The sequence below is a fragment of the Canis lupus genome, chromosome 2 (genome assembly GCF_011100685.1).
Source record: "Canis lupus familiaris isolate Mischka breed German Shepherd chromosome 2, alternate assembly UU_Cfam_GSD_1.0, whole genome shotgun sequence".
NCBI classification, from domain to species: Eukaryota; Metazoa; Chordata; class Mammalia; order Carnivora; family Canidae; genus Canis; species Canis lupus.
Window position 1 is genome coordinate 72,585,549 of NC_049223.1, and position 18,400 is coordinate 72,603,948.

At 49.6% G+C, this 18,400-nt stretch overlaps 1 protein-coding gene across 2 annotated transcripts; it reads left to right on the forward strand.

Moving 5' to 3' along the window:
* The first annotated feature begins 9,866 nt into the window (after positions 1-9,866).
* KDF1 (keratinocyte differentiation factor 1) lies at positions 9,867-18,307 on the forward strand. Of its 2 annotated transcripts, none has more exons than XM_038531426.1 (4): positions 9,867-9,984; positions 15,630-16,697; positions 17,157-17,231; positions 17,682-18,307. In XM_038531426.1, the coding sequence occupies exons 2-4, from the start codon at positions 15,662-15,664 to the stop codon at positions 17,762-17,764; spliced, it is 1,194 nt and encodes a 397-aa protein (XP_038387354.1). In that variant the 5' UTR covers positions 9,867-9,984; positions 15,630-15,661; the 3' UTR covers positions 17,765-18,307. The 2 variants fall into 2 exon arrangements, with proteins under 2 accessions (XP_038387354.1, XP_038387353.1); XM_038531425.1 differs by having other exon boundaries at positions 9,945-10,045.
* The last annotated feature ends 93 nt before the right edge of the window (positions 18,308-18,400 follow it).

Consider the following 18,400-nt stretch of genomic DNA (forward strand, 5'->3'; position numbering starts at 1 on the left):
CCAGTCTTCTCCTCCTACAGTCACCGTCCAGCAACAGGTTTTGGGGTTTTGGTCAGATCAAGCCGCACCCCTGCCCAAGACCCTCCAGTAAGTTCCCTGTCATTAAGACTAAAACACAGACTCCTCCATGGCCTTCAGAGCCCTGTGTAGTACAGCACCTGCCACGTCTCCATCCCCATCTCCAGCGGTTCTCCCCTTGCTCACTGTACCCCAGCATCACTGGCATCCTTTCTGTTTCTTGAACATGCCAAGCATATTCCCCCTGTCAGGGCCTTCACACCAGTCTGTCCAGAAGACTTCCTGTAGGTCTTTCCATCTAGGTCTTTCTGTTCTCAACTTACATGTCCCCTCAGGAAGGCTAAGCATAGAAGAGGGAACTGAGGTTCGGAGTAGTGAGGTCATTTCTCACATTCACATGATTAGGAAGAGGCCAGGCTGATGTTCCATCCTAGGTCCATGTGACTCCCCCCCCACCCCCACCTTGCAGGGCTCCTCCTGCCACATCGGCAGTTGGGGAGGATGATAAGTGGTGGTCGCAGACACCTGAGAAAGGAGAGAGGTCAGAGGGGCCTCCTTCACTTAATCCTACAAACACTTCCCGGCTATAGCCTTTGGACCCTGCCCTGGGCTGGGTGTTGAGGACTCAGAGATGAATCAGACCAGACTTTGCCCTCTGAGAGCTCCCATCTGGGAACAGAGAAAGCAGTAGAGGATGTCAAGGATAACAGAGGAGCTCAGGAAGGCAGCCTTCAAGCTGAGAGCTCTCCAGGAAGGCCTAGCAAGGGACTTGAGATGGACTGGAGGGGAGAGCCAGAAAGTAGGAGTGGGGGTGGTGTTCAGTGGCCAGAGCTGCCTATTGTTTCCCTGCGAGTGACCAGGACTCAGTGTTGGCCATGCCTGTCCTGTCCATGTCCCGCTGTGTGTGTGCATGTGTGTGTGTGTGTGTGTGTGTGTGTGTGTGTGTGTAAGACAGTGAGGGAGCAGTACCAGGGGTGAGGTAGAGGATAGACAAGAAAAGAGTTGAATGAATAAGTGGGTTTTACTGATGTGCAAACAAGTCCAGAGAGGCTGAGTCACTTGCACCAGCTCACAAAGCCACTAGGTGATAAAGGCAGGATCGGAACCCAGGCCTATCCTGCCACCACACAGAGCACAGGGTAGGAGCAGAGGTCCACCTCCTCCAGGGCCTGCTGCATATTCACTATATCATCCCAGGTAAGGTCATTCCCCTCATGGACTTCATTTCCTCATCAGTAAATTGAGGGAATTGGATGAAGGTTCTTTAAGCACAAGGACTCTGAAGAAAATACTTCTATTGGAACCAAATTCAGGACAAAAGGAATAGCCTTTGTGCCTCAACCTGGTACAGGATGGCTCCATAGCCTGTGGCTCCCTCCAGGCCCAGCAACTGGGTGCTATGCTAGCTGAATCCAGGGAGCTCCAAGAATCCCCCAGTGTCAAGTGGACCTGGGATTTTCCACCCAACAGTCTAACTGAGAGTTCCAGAAGCCGCTACCACCAGCTCCTTAGAATCCCAGGGCTCTAACTGCACTTCTATGTACATCATCCTCCCAACCCAGACCCGAGCTCACTGGCCCTCATTCCCCAGCATAACTTCCAGACTTCTCGAGTTCTCTTCAGAGTGGGACACACCTTTGGCCAATGAAGGAAAGGGGAGAGGCAACTCACTGACCCACTGTCTGACCTGTGCAGACAGATCTGCTCAATCAGAGGAGACAAGATGGCCTCATTTCCCATATTCCAGTTCTGTTCATCCTCCACCATTCTGTTCCCTTCCATCCTGAAGGGTTCCCTTTTGCTGGTTCCATTCCATTTATTCCATTCAGAATTTCAGGAAATTCTACCTGGGAGAGAGGGACATGGTGAGCAGATCTGGAGCTGATTACAGAAGGAAATTGGTTGTTGTTTTTTTTTTTTTTAAGATTTTATTTATTCATTTGAGAGGGGGAGAGAGAGAGAGAGCATGAGCAGGGAGGTGGGGAATAGCAGAGTGAGAGGGAGAAGGAGAAACAGGCTCCCTGATGAACAGGGAGCCTGGCATGGGGCTCGATCCTAGGACCCTGAGATCATGACCTGAGCCAAAGGCAGATGCTCAACCAACTGAGCCACCCAGGTGCCTCCAGAAGGGAATTGTTGAGGGAGGATTCCCACACTCTGCTGGGGCCTAGAACAATCTCCAGGACCCTGTTTCTGGGGTACCCAGAGGAGCCACTGCATTGGCTCAGGCTCTCCGTACAGAATGAACTCTGGGATCTACCACTTACTAATTGTGTGACCTTAAGCAAGTGGCTTAAATCTCTGAGCCTTTGTTCTCTCAGCTATAAAAAATGGGGATTTGGGACCTACTCACTGAGCTTTTTGGCAGTTGTATGGAATAAGGCATAGAATATACCTAACGCAAAAGGGTAGTCAAGGCAGCAGCAATAATTTTTTTTATCTGCTTATTGTCAGAGGTGGTGGCCTTACCTCAGAGTGCTGGCCCAGAACGGCTGGGGAGGCAGAGACGGAAGAAGGGGTTAAAATAATACAGATATCATCTATTTAGCACTTAATGTGCCAGCCTCTGTCATAATCACCACATGAAACTATTGCTACTTTCACTTTATAGATAAGGTGTCTGAAGCACACAGACGTTCAATAACTTGGCCAAAGTCACACAGCTAGTAAGTGCCAGAACTGGGGCACATTCAGGCTCTCTGACTGCAGAATTCACACTCTTAACCACCCTACTCTCCTACCTTGCATGAAACCCATTTTCAGGGCAGCCCCGGTGGCTCAGCGGTTTAGCGCCGCCTTCAGCCCAGGGCGTGATCCTGGAGAGCTGGGATCGAGTCCCATGTCAGGCTCCCTGCATGGAGCCTGCTTCTCCCTCTGCCTGTGTCTCTGCCTCTCTCTCTCTCTCTCTGGTCTATCATGAATAAATAAATAAAATATTTAAGAAAGTAAAAGAAACCCATTTCCAGATGAGAAATGCTGGGGTTCAAAGAGCTTAAATCCACACTGCAGCAAAACAGGAGTAAGTCCTGACTCAGAGCCGTCTCGGAAGTTCTGGCAATTTCCACTGTGGCATGCTGCCCCCTAGTGCCCTCTATGGGAGACACACACCAGAGGCAAGCAGCCAACACCCATGCAGCCTGATGCACACTCCCGACCCACTGTTCCTGCCCGTGACCAAAGCTGCCCATCTTACAGTTTCTTTTTTTTTTTCTTTTTCTTTTTTTTATTTATTTATGATAGTCACAGAGAGAGAGAGAGAGGCGCAGAGACACAGGCAGAGGGAGAAGCAGGCTCCATGCACCGGGAGCCCGACGTGGGATTCGATCCCGGGTCTCCAGGATCGCGCCCTGGGCCAAAGGCAGGCGCCAAACCGCTGCGCCACCCAGGGATCCCCATCTTACAGTTTCTAGATGGCACTCTGCATGTCATCTACATATACAATTGTGATGATTTTTGGCTATCTCACAAATCCTCAAATTCAACAAATCTAACTCAAACTTTTACACCCCAAACTTGGCCTTCCTCATTCGTGTCCGGCCAGCCAGCAGCACAAGCCAGAACTCCAGTTGTCTTGACATGTCCTTCTTCCCTCCAGGCTGTCAGTAGCCAAGGAGCCCAAATGGTGGCTAAGGAAGGAGACGAGAGGAGTAGACATCAAACAGGGTAAAGCAACAGTGGTGGCTGCAGATCAGCACGATGGCCCCTGGTCATGGCCAAGAGGCAAAACTGAGCTCTGGTGGCTCTGGCTAGAAAGGCAGGCCTTTCTGCTTAGAAAGGGGCCAAAACACAGCTCTAAGGGCTGGGAGGAGGTCACAGTGAGGAGCACTATACTGGGAGCCAGAAGGGCTGGGTACTACTCCATCACAGTATGGCCTTGGGAACCTTGATGAGTCTCAGTTTCGCCATCTGTAAAATGAATATGACAATGCCTACCTTGGACTGTTGTAAGGATAAATTTAAGTCTTCGCTTTGTAAACTGTAAAGGGAAGTGCGCAGGAGAGGTTGGTTGTTATCTGGAAAACTCACTCCAGTAGACTTCTTTCTTTTGTCTTACTGAATACTGGATCCATAAGGTAGGTTGTTTTGTTTTCATTTTTTTTAAAATATTTTATTTTTTTATTCATAGACACAGAGAGAGAGAGAGGCAGAGACACAGGCAGAGGGAGAAGCAGGCTCCACGCAGGGAGCCCGATGTGGGACTCGATCCCGGGTCTCCAGGATCACACCCCAGGCTGCAGGCGGCGTCAAACCGCTGCGCCACCGTGGCTGCCCCATTGTTTTGTTTTCAAAGAGGGTCATCAGGGCACCTGGGGGGCTCAGTCAGGTAAGTGTGACTCTCTTATTTCTGCTCAGATCATGATCTCAGGATCCTGGGATGGAGCCCCACAGTGGGCTCTGCACTCAGCGGGGAGTCTGCTTGAGATTCTCTCTCCCTCTGTCCCTTCCCCAGCTTGCATGCATGTTCTCTCTCTCTCTCTCAAATAAATAAATCAATCTCTAATAAAGGTCATCAATTTGGTTTTTTTTTTTAAGTTATGGTAAAAGATATAAAAACATAAAATTTGGAGATCCCTGGGTGGCTCAGCGGTTTAGCATCTGCCTTCAGCCCAGGGCATGATCCTGGAGTCCTGGGATCGAGTCCCACGTCAGGCTCCCTGCATGGAGCGAGCCTGCTTCTCCCTCTGCCTGTGTCTGCCTCTCTCTCTCTGTGTGTGTCTCTTGTGAATAAATAAATAAACCTTAAAAAAAAACATAAAATTTGCCATTTTAACCACTTTAAGTGCAGAATTCAGTGGCATTAATTACATTCACACTGTTGTGTAACCATTGCCATGGTCTATTTCCAAAATTTTTCATCATCCCAAATAGAAACTCTGTACCCATTAAGCAATAACTTCCCATTCCGCCCCCCCTCCAGCCCCTGGTAACCTCTAATCTCTGTCTTTATAAATGACTTTGTTCCAAACATTTAATATTAAGTGGAATCACAATATTTGTCCTTTTGTGTCTGGCTTATTTCACTTAGGATGATGTCTTCAAGATTCATCTATGCTGGGGCATCTGGCTGACTCAGTCAGCGGAGTACACAACTCTTGATCTCAGCATTGTAGGTTCAGGCCCCATGCTGGGTGTAGAGATTACTTAAAAATAAAACCTTAAAAAATATTCATCTATACTGTAACATGTATCAAAACTTCATTCTTTTAAGATTTTATTTTTAAGTAATCTCTACATCCAACATGGAGCTTGAACATACAACCCCAAGGTCAAGAGTCTCATGCTCTACCAACTGAGCCAGCCAGGTGCCCCAGAACTTCATTCTATAAAGAATGAATAATATTCCATGGTGTGTATTTACCATATTTGGTTGATCTAGTCATCTGTTGACGGACATTTGAGTTTTTTCCACTTTTCAGCTAATGTGAATAATGCTGCAATGAACATTGGCATAGAAGTGTTTTTTTCTGAGTCCTTGTTTTCAACCCTTTTGGAGATATATATATATAATCGAGTTTTTTATGGAGTTTTCCAGTATGTACTGTGGTAGGGGGAAGGGCCCTGGGAACAGGGCCCAGTGTGTTAAAGTGTGGCAGAGCAAGGGCCAGAGAAAAGAGGTTTCAGTGTGACCATCATGAGAATAACAGCTAACTTGTGCTTTTTGCAAAACATTCCACACAACTCTAGAGGGGGAAGTATTTTCATCCCCGTTTTACAGATGGAGAGAAAGCCAGTGGCTTCTCCAAAGCCACAGAGTTGGTGAGGGCTCATATTTTCTTTCCTTCCATTTTTTTTTTCTTTCTAAGTAAAGAAAGTAGTTCTGAGATGCTTCAGTCATCATGTTCTTACATGTTAATCTACAGCATTTTAGGCAGCACAGAATTAGAATTTTGTAGTGCAGCTCTGCCCTTTTACAACTAAACACATCCTAGAAAAAGCGAAACTATGGAGACAGGAAAAAGATGAGCGGTTCCTAAGGGCTGGGATTGAATGGAGGGACTCACCACAGAGAGGTTTAGGGAAATTTTGAGGGGTGATAGAACTGATCTATATTGAGATTGTGGTGGTAACCATGCAACTGCATGCATTTTTAGAGATTCACAGAACTGTATCCCTAAAAGGTGAATTACAAGTTGAAATGTACCTTACCTTTTAAAAAAGAACGAATAAATGAATGGGGGACAAACTAAGACTCTAGACTCTCACATTTGTGCTACCTTGAGAACTTTGCAAGTGAAAACACCCTTAATTATTTAGAGCAGGGCAGCCCGAGTGGCTCAGCTGTTTAGTGCCGCCTTCAGCTCAGGGCCTGATTCCTGCAGGAAGCCTCCTTCTCCCTCTGCCTGTGTCTCTGCCTCTCTCTCTTTCTGTGTTTCTCATGAATCAATAAATGAAATATTTAAAAAAATTATTTAGAGTATAAATATCTATTCTTTCATTCATTTATTCATAATAAAACAAAAGGATGTGAACCCATCATCCAACCCAAGAACTACAGCATCACTAAAAATTAAATCTATTTATGGTTTCCCCCACTCCATACCCCACGATATCACTGTTCTAAATTCTATATTCTTCATTCTATTGCTCTTTTTTTAAGTAGGTTTTTTTTCACACATAAATTATGTTGAGCCTTATGAATTTGCCATTTTTATAGGTCAAAACAGGTCACAACCCAGCAACTTCATATGGCTCAATCCAATATTATGCCTAAACATAGTAGTTCTGTTTTTATTTGAATTTTACAAAAAAGAAATCATTCCATCTATACTCTTCTAGGACTTGTATTTTTTTAATTAATTTTAGTAATCTCTATACCCAATGTGGCACTAGAACTCACAAATGCCAAGATCAAGAATCACATGCTCTTCCAACTGAGTCAGCCCCGAGGGACTTAAATTTTTCTTTTTTTTTTTAAGATTTTATTTATTTATTTATTCATGAGAGACTCACAGAGAGGGGCAGAGACAGAGACAGAGGGAGAAGCAGGCTCCCTGCAGGGAGCCCAGTATGGGACTCAATCCCAGGACAGGGATCACACCTTGAGTCAAAGGCAGATACTCAAATGCTGAGCCACCCAGGCGTCCCCAGGACTTAAATTTTTCACTCAATATTATATCACTATGGAGGATCCCTGGGTGGCTCAGCGGTTTGGCACCTGCCTTCAGCCCAGGGCGTCATCCTGGAGTCCCAGGATGGAGTCCCACGTCAGGCTCCCTGCATGGAGCCTGCTTCTCCCTCTGCCTGTGTCTCTCTCTCTCTCTCTCTCTCTCTCTCTCTCTGTGTCTCTCATGAATAAATAAAATCTTTAAAAATATATATTATATCACCATGATTCAGCCACATTGCTATTTTTCATTCATTTTCTACTGTTGTATAATTATTCCACATTTCTTTGTTTCCTGTCAATGGCATTTGAGTGTTTTTATTTTGGGGATACCATGAACAATGTTTCTACTACTATTCTTAGACATGGTTCCTAGTGCATGTGTGCATTTTTTTAAGATTTATTTATTTTAGAAATATAGCTCTCATGAGCAAAGAGAGGGACAAAGAGAATCCCAAGCAGACGCCCCCCCTGAGTGCAGAGCCCACTCGGGGCTTCATTCTAGGGCCCTGAAATCATGACCTGAAGATGAAATCAAGAGTAAGATGCTAAACTGACTGAGCCACCCAGGCACCCCATATGTGTGCAATTCTTGTGGTGGTACCCAGGAATGGACTTGCTAGGTCTTAGGATATACAGGTGTTCAACTGTACACAATGTGACTCGCTTTCTGAGCTCCAAATGAGGATATACCATGCCACTTGCCCCCAACTGAGAATGTGGACAAGATATGGTGGGAATTGTGGAGGGTTTCTGGTGGAATTGAGCACCTATTGTGTACACATGGTAGGGGACCCATAGAATGAGATGTTGGTGCCCTGAGAGATAAGATAGGGGAAAAAAGAAACCCAAGTGCCATGGAAATCATCTTCCAAGGAGTGCTCCACCCTGGCTGGACAAGGGGAAGGTTTGAGACCCAAACGGAGCAGACAAAGGACTCTATCCTAGTTGGCAGTATCTCCATCTAGGGTTAGGAGGTTGTGTATCTGGTATATCTGGAGCAGGAGAGGCTTAGGCCATGCTGAATTCCTCCCACCTACCAACCCTTACCCCAAAGATCTCTTTACATATCCTTTATCTCATTTTGCATCTGTTATCTTTTTTCATTCTCCCAATTGGAGAAGATACTATCATCTCCACAAATGAGGCTTAGAGAAGGGAAGTGCCTTGCCCAAAATCATGTGTTTTATTCCAACTGCCTGAACAGAGAATTGTTGCTTCCTTATCCTCAGTTTCCACATTTATAAAATGGGAACGATAACACCTAACCCACCTCACAGACTAGTGGGAAGATTAAATAATACCATTTAAGCTTGAGTCCTGGAGATGCTCCTTGAAAGTCACTTGTTTGAAAAAAAAAAAAGTGGGGCACCTGTGTGACTCAGTTGGTTAAGCATCTGCCTTAGGCTCAGGGCATAATCTTGGGGTCCTAGGATAGAGCCCCACATCAGAGTTCCCTGTTCTGCTTCTCCCTTTCCCCCTGCTCCTCTCCCTGCTTGTGCTCTCCCTCTCTCAAATAAATAAATGAAATCTTTTTTAAAAATAAAAATAAGTTAGGGACGCCTGGGTGGCTCGTGGTTGAGTGCCTCCCTTCTGCTCAGGGTGTGATCCTGGAGTCCCCCATATCAAGTCCCACATCAGGCTCCCTGCACAGAGCCGGCTTCTGTCTCTGCCTGTGTCTCTGCCTCTCTCTGTGTCTCTCATGAATAAATAAATAAAATCTTTAAAAAATAATAAATTAAAAAAATAAAAAATAAAAATAAATTAAAAAGAAAGAAAGAAAGTCACTTGTTTATTGGCGTTACTGCTATTATTAAATTGCTATTAAGGGGAGCAGGAGGGCAGCCTCGGTGGCTTAGTGGTTTAGCGCTGCCTTCAGCCCAGGGTGTGATCCTGGAGACCCAGGATGGAGTCCCATGTCAGGCTCCCAGCATGGAGTCAGCTTCTCCCTCTGCCTGTCTCTCTCTCTCTCTGTCTCTAATAAATAAATAAATAAATAAATAAATAAATCTTTAAAAAGGGGGGGAGGCTGGGAGCAAGAACCCAGAATAGGCGGAGCCTTGACTTCTTGCCACCTTGTGATGTTGCCTCTTGCAGAGACTCCATAGGTTGTGGTAATCAAGGCTCACTTTGGTCGCCTCTGCTGTTCTGCGATGTGTCTTTCAGGACTGCACAGCCGCATCCTCCACCCTGCTTCTAGGCCCCAGAGTAGAGGTAGTTGTCCTCTCCCGCAGATTTCAGCAAACAGAGATGAACTGACCTGCGGGCAGAGGACGCATACCCTCTACTCTACCTCAGGGCAAAGGAAGAAATCAGAGCCCAGCAGTTTATTCCATCGAGAGCACCTAGTATGTGCCAGTCCTGCCTGGGCCCCAGGAGCATCGGGAGCAAGCCTAGACCCCGTCCTCAGGTCAGCAAAGGAGGGGTCAGAAGACAAGAAAACTGTGTGCTAATTATTACAAGACCGAAGTACAGAGAACTGTCCTAGTTAACGGGAAACCAGACAGGCCTAGGGGCCAGAGAAGGCACCCCAGGAGACCCATGCCCTTAGAGCTGGGCCTTAAAGAACTGCCAAGCGCTCTCCAGGTGCGCAGAGATTGCTAGGGCTCCCTGCCTGCAGGAGAGGAGACTGAACGCCAGCGTCGGTCTGCCCTGCCCGCCTCCCTTAGCCGGAGCAGACCGCACCGCCGGAGTCCGTAGGCGGAGCGCCCCAGCCGGGTGCCCCCCCACCGCCCCCCGCGCCCAGGGCGGGGCCTCGGCCCAGGTGCGCGGCGGCGGCGGCGGCGCTTCGCGGAGGCAGGAAGTGTGTCCCCAGCGGCGGCCCGTGCAGCGCTCCCGCGAGACGCTCACCTGCGCTCCAGGTGAGCGGCAAGGGGGGCGGGGGGAGGGGCCGAGCCGGAGGCGGCTCACCTGGCGGGACAGGTAAGCCCCGCGCGGGCCCGTGGGGGCGCGAAGCACGGCGACACTGGTGTGGAGAGACCCCCGAGGCTACACCTGGGCGGGGGAGGGTCCCGGGGCCGGTTCCGCGGGCGCCACCCTCCCACTTCCGGGGTGTGCGGGCCGGGCCGAGGAGCGGCCCGAGCGGGCGCCTGGGCTGGGCGGGCAGAGAGGGGGCCGCGGGCGCCCCCGGGGCTGCGCTGGCGGGCCGGGGCGGGGGGCAGCGTCGGGCCGGGGCGGGGGGCCGTGCACAGCCGGAGGAACGGTGTCGGGGCGGGCACGCGGCTGCGTCTGCCCCCGGGCGGGGGCCCCTGCAGCTGGAGAGGGTGGCGCCCGCCCCCAGGGCACTGCTGGCGTAGGGGCTGTGCTAATCGGAGGGGCAGTGCCGGGGTCTGGTCCTCCCTCGCCCCGGGAGTAGGTGCCCCCGGATGCCGGAGCCGCGGGCTGAGCCTTTGGGGCAGGAAATAGAGGGTGCGGGGATGCCGGGTGCGAGAGCCGAAGGCTCTTCCCCGAGCGGGCTGGGGTGCCCCTGTCGGCTGGGTGTGCAAGACTAGGCTGGGTACGGGGGTGGGGCCTGTCCTGGGGAACATCGGGAGGAGGGGGATGGTACAGAGACAGACCCCCGTGTGTGTGTGTGTGTGTGTGTGTGTGTGCGCGCGTGTGCGTCTTCTCAGGGACTAGGGAAGGGGGAAGAGCATCTAGGGAAGTTTGGTGAGGACGGGCTTAGGACCTTCTGACTCTGGGGAAGATCCCTGCAGTGACCTGGGGCGCCCAGCGTCCGAGCCCCTCCCACGTGCCAGGCACCGCACTAAGCAACCTGCAGGCAATATCTCATTTAAACCTTACGGTGACCCAGGATGATACTAATCTCTCCCCTTGTTAAAGTGGAGAAAACTGAGGCCAAGAGTTTTGCCCCGGGTCACAATAGGGTCAAAGGGTCCTCCCCTCACTTAACCAAGTGACCGGTGTTCCTAGGGTTTAAGGGGGGCGGTATGCAGCAACAGTTTGGGGAAGATAGAACCTGGAAAAAATGGACTGAGTTTGACTTCAGGAAGGTTTTGGACCTAGAGGGGTGGGGGAAACTGAAACAAGTTACTGTCCTTATCCTACCTAGGTCTTGGTCCCCACTTCCCTCTATCTCACCCACATTCCAGGTATGTGGCACAAAACAAAGTACATGGGCTCCGGAGTCTGGTAAACCACAGTACAAAATCCTGTTCCATCCCTTTCCAGCTGGGTGTCTCTGGGCAAGTCACTTCTGAGCTTCAGCTTCCCAATCTATAAAGTGGAGACAGAATACTTACAGAGCAATTGTGACTGTTGGGTAAAGTGAAAATCCTCCTGGGCCGGACCCGTTTCTGGCCCATTCACTACTGTTTCCCAGCATTTAGTACAGTGCTGGGCACATGATAGGTGCTCAGTAAACATTTGGTGGGTGAATTTAATGAATAGCAGCAAATCCTTAAGCCTTGGAGGCAGAGGAGTGACCCAGACCATCATCAGTAACCCCTTGATGTTTTTACAAACCCCAGGTACCCCAGAACTCAGTGTGGTTCAAACAGCGTAGAGGCACCTGCCCTCCTCATCCAAGGCCTGAGCCTGGAAGACTTGGGGCTTCCTGTGTGGTCCATCCATGGGTATAGGCTTGTCCATGGGGCTGGCAGCTGGCCACTTTGCCCCCTTCCTCCCAAGTAATAGATGGAATGAGGTAGTGGGTTAGAATCTGGGCTAGGCTGCTTGGGTACAAATAAATGTGTGGCTTGAACAACATATTTAACCTATTTGGGCCTCTCAGTGTATGGTAATAATAACAACAATAATAATACCTACAAATAAAGTTGTGAAAATTGGTTTAATATATTCACAGCACACAAAACAATAACCAACTCATTCACTAGAATACAGACTCCTGAGGTTAGGGAGTTCTGTCTGTTTTACCACTTGTATCCACCAAATTTAGGATAGTGTCTAGCACTCAGTAGGCCCTCACTAAATATTTGTTAACTGAGTGAATGAACGAATGAATCCATACTCATTCCCACATTGCTCAAACCAAGGCAAAGGTTTTTAACCATGGGCTGTCTGGATCATGAGGGACTTTTTTTTTTTTTTTTAAGATTTTATTTATTTATTCATGAGAGACACAGGGAGAGAAAGGCAGAGACCTAGGCAGAGGGAGAAGCAGGCACCAGGTAGGGAGCCCGATGTAGGACTCGATCCCAGGACTACGGGATCATGGCCTGAGCCAAAGGCAGACAGTCAACCTTTGAGCCGCTCAGGTGTCCCCATGGGAGACTTTCAAGTCACCTATTGCAATCTCCTATTTCATCCCCCTCCCCCGAGCCTGCTGCTACCCCCATTCTGGTCAGCCTAGAGCCTAAGTCCTTTTTTTTTGTACCCAATGGTCCTGGTTCTACTCTGAGGTCACAAAGAACATGTCAGTCCCCTGAAGCACTTACTGTGCCCAGCCCTGTTCCCACAATGAGGTGGAAGGGAGTCAGACACAGCCCCTGCCCCTTAGGGTCATATAGGCTTATCTTCAGTTCAAGGCCAACCCAGCTGACAGAGCCCAGCAGAAAGCTATGAGGAGAGGTGTTCCCGTCTGACTTGGGGAGCTGGAGGGGCTTTGGAGAAGGAGTGCCGAATGAGGCCAGGGGGGTGGATTCCATAATTGTAAGAATAGAAACTTCCATATCCTCTTACCCAGACACCATGGCCGACATTCCTTCCCTCCTTCCCCTTCTCTTTTAAGACACATGCACCTTCTGATTTTCTTGGGAAACTTTTGAGATTAGCTTGCTGACATCATGCTCCTTTACCCCTAAATGCTTCAATGTGTACTTCCTGAGAATAGAACATTGTCTTATTTAACCACAGTAATCAAATTCAGAAAATTTAACACTGGCATAATACTATTAAATAATATAGTCTCCTTTTAAATTTCACCATTTATCCACATCATCCAGTTTCCAATTTTTCCTCTTGATCCAGGATCCAGTCCAAGATCACACATTGCATTTATTTGTCATTCTCTTAAGCTGGGCTTGTCTGATGTCTCCTCATGATTACATTCAGGTTACACATTTTAGGCAGAAGCACTCCTTAAGTGATGTAATATCCTCTTGGTAGAGTGTCAGAGGCCCATGATGTCAGTTCATCCTATTATTGGTGACGTTAACTTCGATCATTTGATTACAGTGGAATCTGCCAGGTTTCTCCAGATTTGTTTAAATTTATTTATGATAGTCATACAGAGAGAGAGAGAGAGAAGCAGAGACACAGGCAGAGGGAGAAGCAGGCTCCATGCACCGAGAGCCCGACGTGGGATTCGGTCCCAGGTCTCCAGGATCGCGCCCTGGGCCAAAGGCAGGCGCCATACCGCTGCGCCACCCAGGGATCCCCTTTCTCCAGATTTTTTAAGTTCTCCCTGGCTGCCTCAAGTAGAAGGGAATGGAAGAGGATGAAATAGGAGCCTTGACAATAACCTGGGTGAGAGATGATGGTGGCCCTGTTTAAAGAGGTGGCATTTATTTGTCCACAGAAACACTGTCTGTTAGAGCCAAAACTGGGACTCTAACACAGATATCCTGATGTCCACCACATCACCAGTTCTAGGACCCCAATGCCATTAAATCGAGGATAGAAAGATAAGGGATCAATGTTGCAGAAAATCCAGGTTAAAAAAAAAAAAAAGAAAAAAGAAATCCAGGTTATTCCTGGCAGACCCCTATATGTGATCAAGGACCTTCCACATATTGCTATATAATGTCCCCTGACTCCCTCAGGCATAGTTATTCACTCCCATAATGCCTCGTATATCCTACACGTTCTATCTCAGGAGCTTTTAAGCATCTGTTTTTCCTACAAAACCACTAGTGAGTCACAAAAACAGGATCCATAGTTTATTTGTCTTTGATTTTATGGTGCCTAACATGGGCCTAGGCTCAGTGATTATGGGATGAATGAAATCTTCGCTCTGAGCTTGCTTGCAACCAAGTCAGGAAAGGAAAGAAGGTGTATTTTGTGGCTTGGCTTTCTTGTCTAATCAAAGGAAGCAAAAGAGTGCTTGGCGTTAAATATTGCTAAGAGAGCAAAACCGATCCAAACTGAAACATTGACAGGGGAACTGTCACACTCCCATGTCTGACTTGAAGGAAGAGGGGAAGGCAAGGTAGTGATGGTCAGGTTCTGTAGAAAGTCACATGGAAAGGCATTTGTTGAGAACCTCAGAGACTCTGTTGAGTAGGCTCACCAACAGTGGGAATAAACTGGGGGAGACCATTCCCTGGAAAGTGGTATCTCAGGAGATTGTGATAAAATATACATTGCATAAAATTTACCATCTTAAGTTTTTTAGTACCATTTTAACCATACAGTTCTGTGGCATTAAACACATTCACATTGTTGTGTAATCATCACTACCATCCATCTCCAGAACTTTTTCATCTTCCCAAAGTGGAACTCTACCCATGAAACACTGACTTCCCATTTCCCCCTGCCTCCAGCCCCTAGCAACCACCATTTACTTTCTGTCTTAAGGATTTGACTATCCTAGATTTTTCATATAAGTGGGACCATACAACATGTGTCCTTCGTGTCAGGTTTATTTTACTTAGCATAATGTCTCAAAGCTCATCTATGTTATGGCAGATATCAGAATTTTATTCCTTTTAAGGACTGAATAATATACCATTATATGTATACATCATGTTTTCTTTATTCATTCATCTGCCAATGGACATTTGGGTTTTTTCCACCTTTTGCCTATTGCAAAATATATATATGCTACTGTGTTACCTTGGCATACAGATGTCTGTTTAAGTCCCTGTTTTCCATTCTTTTGGGTGTATATACCCAGATTTGGGATTGCTGGGCCATATGGCAGTCCTGTGTTTAATTTTTTGAGGAACTGCTGTACTGTTTGCCACAGCAGCTGCACCACTCTACAAGGGCTCCACTGTACCCACATCTCCAATGCCTGTCATTCTCTGGTTTTTCAGTAGCAGCCATCCTACCGCATCCCTGGGTGTGAGTCCCAGGGCATTTCTTTTTTCTTACAGGTTTTATTTATTTATTTATTTATTTATTTATTTATTTATTTATTTATTCATGAGAGACATAGAGAGAAGTAGGCAGAGGGAGAAGTAGGTTCCCTGTGGGGAGCTTGATGTGGGACTCAATCCTAGGACTCCAGGATGACCCTGAGCTGAAGGCAGATGCTCAACCACTGAGCCACCCAGATGCCCCGAGAGATCTTTTTTAAGATTTATTTATTAATTTGAGAGGGCGAGGACGGGCAAAGGAAGACGGATAGAGAGAATCCCAAACTTTGCACTGAGCGCGGAGCTCAATGTGGGGCTGGATCTCACGACCCTGAGATCATGACCTGAGCCAAAATCAAGAGTCGGACACTTAACTGACTGAGCCACCCAGGCACCCTGTCCCGGGAAATTTTCACATGTAGGTTGGACCAGAGAGATAATTTCTTTGGGAGAGAGGGACAGTAGGTGAAGGTTCGTGGGCGTAACTGTCCCTTGAACCTGACTCCTTCCTGGCCTCTCCTCTACAGGTGCCTGACTGCAACAAATCTTGCAATGAGCCATGCCCCGCCCTGGACACCCCCGCCCATCATCTGGGCCCCCACGCTTGGGACCCTGGGAACAGCCGACAGAACTATGCCTGGAGACTTTTGATGAGCCGTCCCAACCTCCACCAAGCCGCCGCACCCGCAGGCCAGACCCCAAGGACCCTGGCCACCATGGGCCGGAGAGCCTTACCTTCATCTCCGGCTCTGCTGAGTCGGCTGCTGAGCCCCCAGCCTGTTGCCTGCTCTGGCGACCCTGGGTGTGGGACTGGTGCCGGGCTGCCCTCTGCTTCCGTCGCTGCCGGAGTTGCCTCCAGCGTTGTGGGGCGTGCATGCGGGGCTGCAGTCCCTGCTTATCTGCTGGGGACTCCCCCGAGGGGGCTGCTGAAGCCAACTGGGCCAAAGAACACAATGGAGTGCCCCCCAGCCCCGACCGCGCACCTCCCAGCCGGCGGGATGGCCAACGGCTCAAGTCAACCATGGGTAGCAGTTTCAGCTACCCTGACGTCAAGCTCAAAGGCATCCCTGTATATCCCTACCGCAGCGCCACCTCCCCAGCCCCGGATGCGGACTCCTGCTGCAAGGAGCCACTGGCCGAGCCCCCACCCATGCGGCACAGCCTGCCTAGCACCCTTGCCAGCAGCCCCCGGGGCTCTGAAGAGTACTACTCCTTCCATGAGTCGGACCTGGACCTGCCCGAGATAGGAAGCGGCTCCATGTCCAGCCGAGAGATTGATGTGCTCATCTTCAAGAAGCTGACAGAGCTGTTCAGCGTACACCAGATAGACGAGCTGGCCAAGTGCACATCAGACACTGTGTTCCTGGAGAAGACCAGTAAGATCTCGGACCTTATCAGCAGCATCACCCAGGACTACCACCTGGATGAGCAGGACGCTGAGGGCCGCCTGGTTCGCGGCATCATTCGCATCAGTACCCGCAAGAGCCGAGCCCGCCCGCAGACCACAGAGGGGCGCTCCATGCGGGGTGCTGCCCCTGCTGCTGCCCCTGACAGTGGCCATGAGACCATGGTGGGCTCAGGGCTCAGCCAGGATGGTAGGTGGGGTTCCACACGGCTGAGGGGCAGAGTGGAGGAGACTCTGGCCAAGGGGGGCTGCAATGGGTTGTGGCCACAATGGGCCCACCCCTCAGCCAGTCCCTGCTCCCTGTTGTCTTTTTCCTCCCCTTTCTCAACCCCTCTGTGTCCCCTAAGAGGCCCCTCTGTCCCCTCGCTGTCACCTGCCAGAACTTGCAGGCCTAGCCCAGGAACCCATGTGAATTTGGACCTCTGCCCTGGCCTAACCAAAACCCCCACACCTGCCCACTATCACAGATGCACACATACACGCATGCGAGCACACTCACACACTCAAGTTGTGTCTTTGTTTTAAACATTGGTTCTCTAAGTTGGCCCAGGGGTAGGTGACCCTGCCCTCGTCAGGCAGGGAGCTAAAGTGGGGGGTTGGGCTAAAAGGATGTGATAATGACCACTGCCCCCTCCTGTTCCCTCCCTAGAGCTCACAGTGCAGATCTCCCAGGAGACTACTGCAGATGCCATCGCCAGGAAGCTGAGGCCTTATGGAGCTCCAGGTTTGGTCCTGACCTGAGAGTGCAGTGATGGGAGTGCCCCGGGGCTCCCCCCTCCCCCCTGCATGTCCCCTCTCCCAGAGGGTGGGTGGGGATGGGATCAGAAAGGGGCCAGAAGCCTGAGCAGCCACAGACCCCATCCTAAGCCCCCCAGTCACTGGGGACAGTGAAGAAGGCGGAGGCCATGTGCTAGCAATGAACAGGCACCGGATGTGCTTTCTACTGCTGCCTTCTTGGTCTCCATAAGCCCCCAGGAATGGTGTCATTACCCTTTTACAGACAGTAAGGCTGGGGCTCAGAGAGGTCAAGAAGCTGAGTGGGTCATCCAGCCAAGATTAGACTGACCAGGCTTGAGTCCCACTCTGTTCCTTCTCAGCAGGCTTCTCCCTGCCCATAGTACCTGGATGAGCTCCTTCCCCTTTCTGAGCCTGTTTCCTCTTCCCTTCCCCTTAGGATACCCAGCCAGCCATGATTCATCCTTCCAGGGTACAGACACAGACTCATCAGGAGCACCGCTGCTCCAGGTGTACTGCTAACCCCAACTGGGCCCAGGGAAGCAACCCCTTCTGGGAGAAGTACAGCCCACAGCATGAAGAGGGGAAGCAGGAGCCCTTTTGGAGGAAGCTGGGCCATTAAGACCAGAAGCAGTGGCCACCCTGGCTCCTCCCACCTCGGTTGACTGGTTCCTGAACCATGTGCATTTCACTGGGCCACGGTGCCCACATCACCCTGGTTCCCTTGCTGGCCTGACCCCTGACTGGGCCTGTTCCTTCCTGCTCGGTCTTCAGAAGCCCGAATCATGGAAAGCGAAGACTTACAGTTCCTTTCTGGGATTGAATCCCAGCTCTACCCCAATTACATGCACCCATAATCATACAAAGTTCCTCCTCCCCAGGATGAGGGTGGGGGGAAAGGTGATAGCTCACAGAAGCTTATCTTGAATGGATTGGGTTGGGGGCAGGCAGGGTCTGTCTGGAATTCTGTGGGCAGTGCCCACTCCACATTATGTTCTACTGGTTCTTGGCTGATGTTCTGTATACTAACACGACCACAGTTGCAAGTACAAAAGTAGTAGATGACTGCCTGGTCATCTCGGCTGTGATACTGCCCTTTCTGTCCAATCTGCTGGACTGATACACAGAGTGGGAGACAGGATAGAGTGCCCAGCCTGC

Excerpts from the sequence above, each read along its gene's own strand:
- KDF1 (XM_038531426.1), top strand. The coding sequence starts at position 15,662 with ATGCCCCGCCCTGGACACCCCCGCCCATCATCTGGGCCCCCACGCTTG. Across the intron at positions 16,698-17,156 it reads CTCAGGGCTCAGCCAGGATG|AGCTCACAGTGCAGATCTCC; the intron begins GTAGGTGGGGTT and ends TTCCCTCCCTAG. Across the intron at positions 17,232-17,681 it reads GAGGCCTTATGGAGCTCCAG|GATACCCAGCCAGCCATGAT; the intron begins GTTTGGTCCTGA and ends CCTTCCCCTTAG.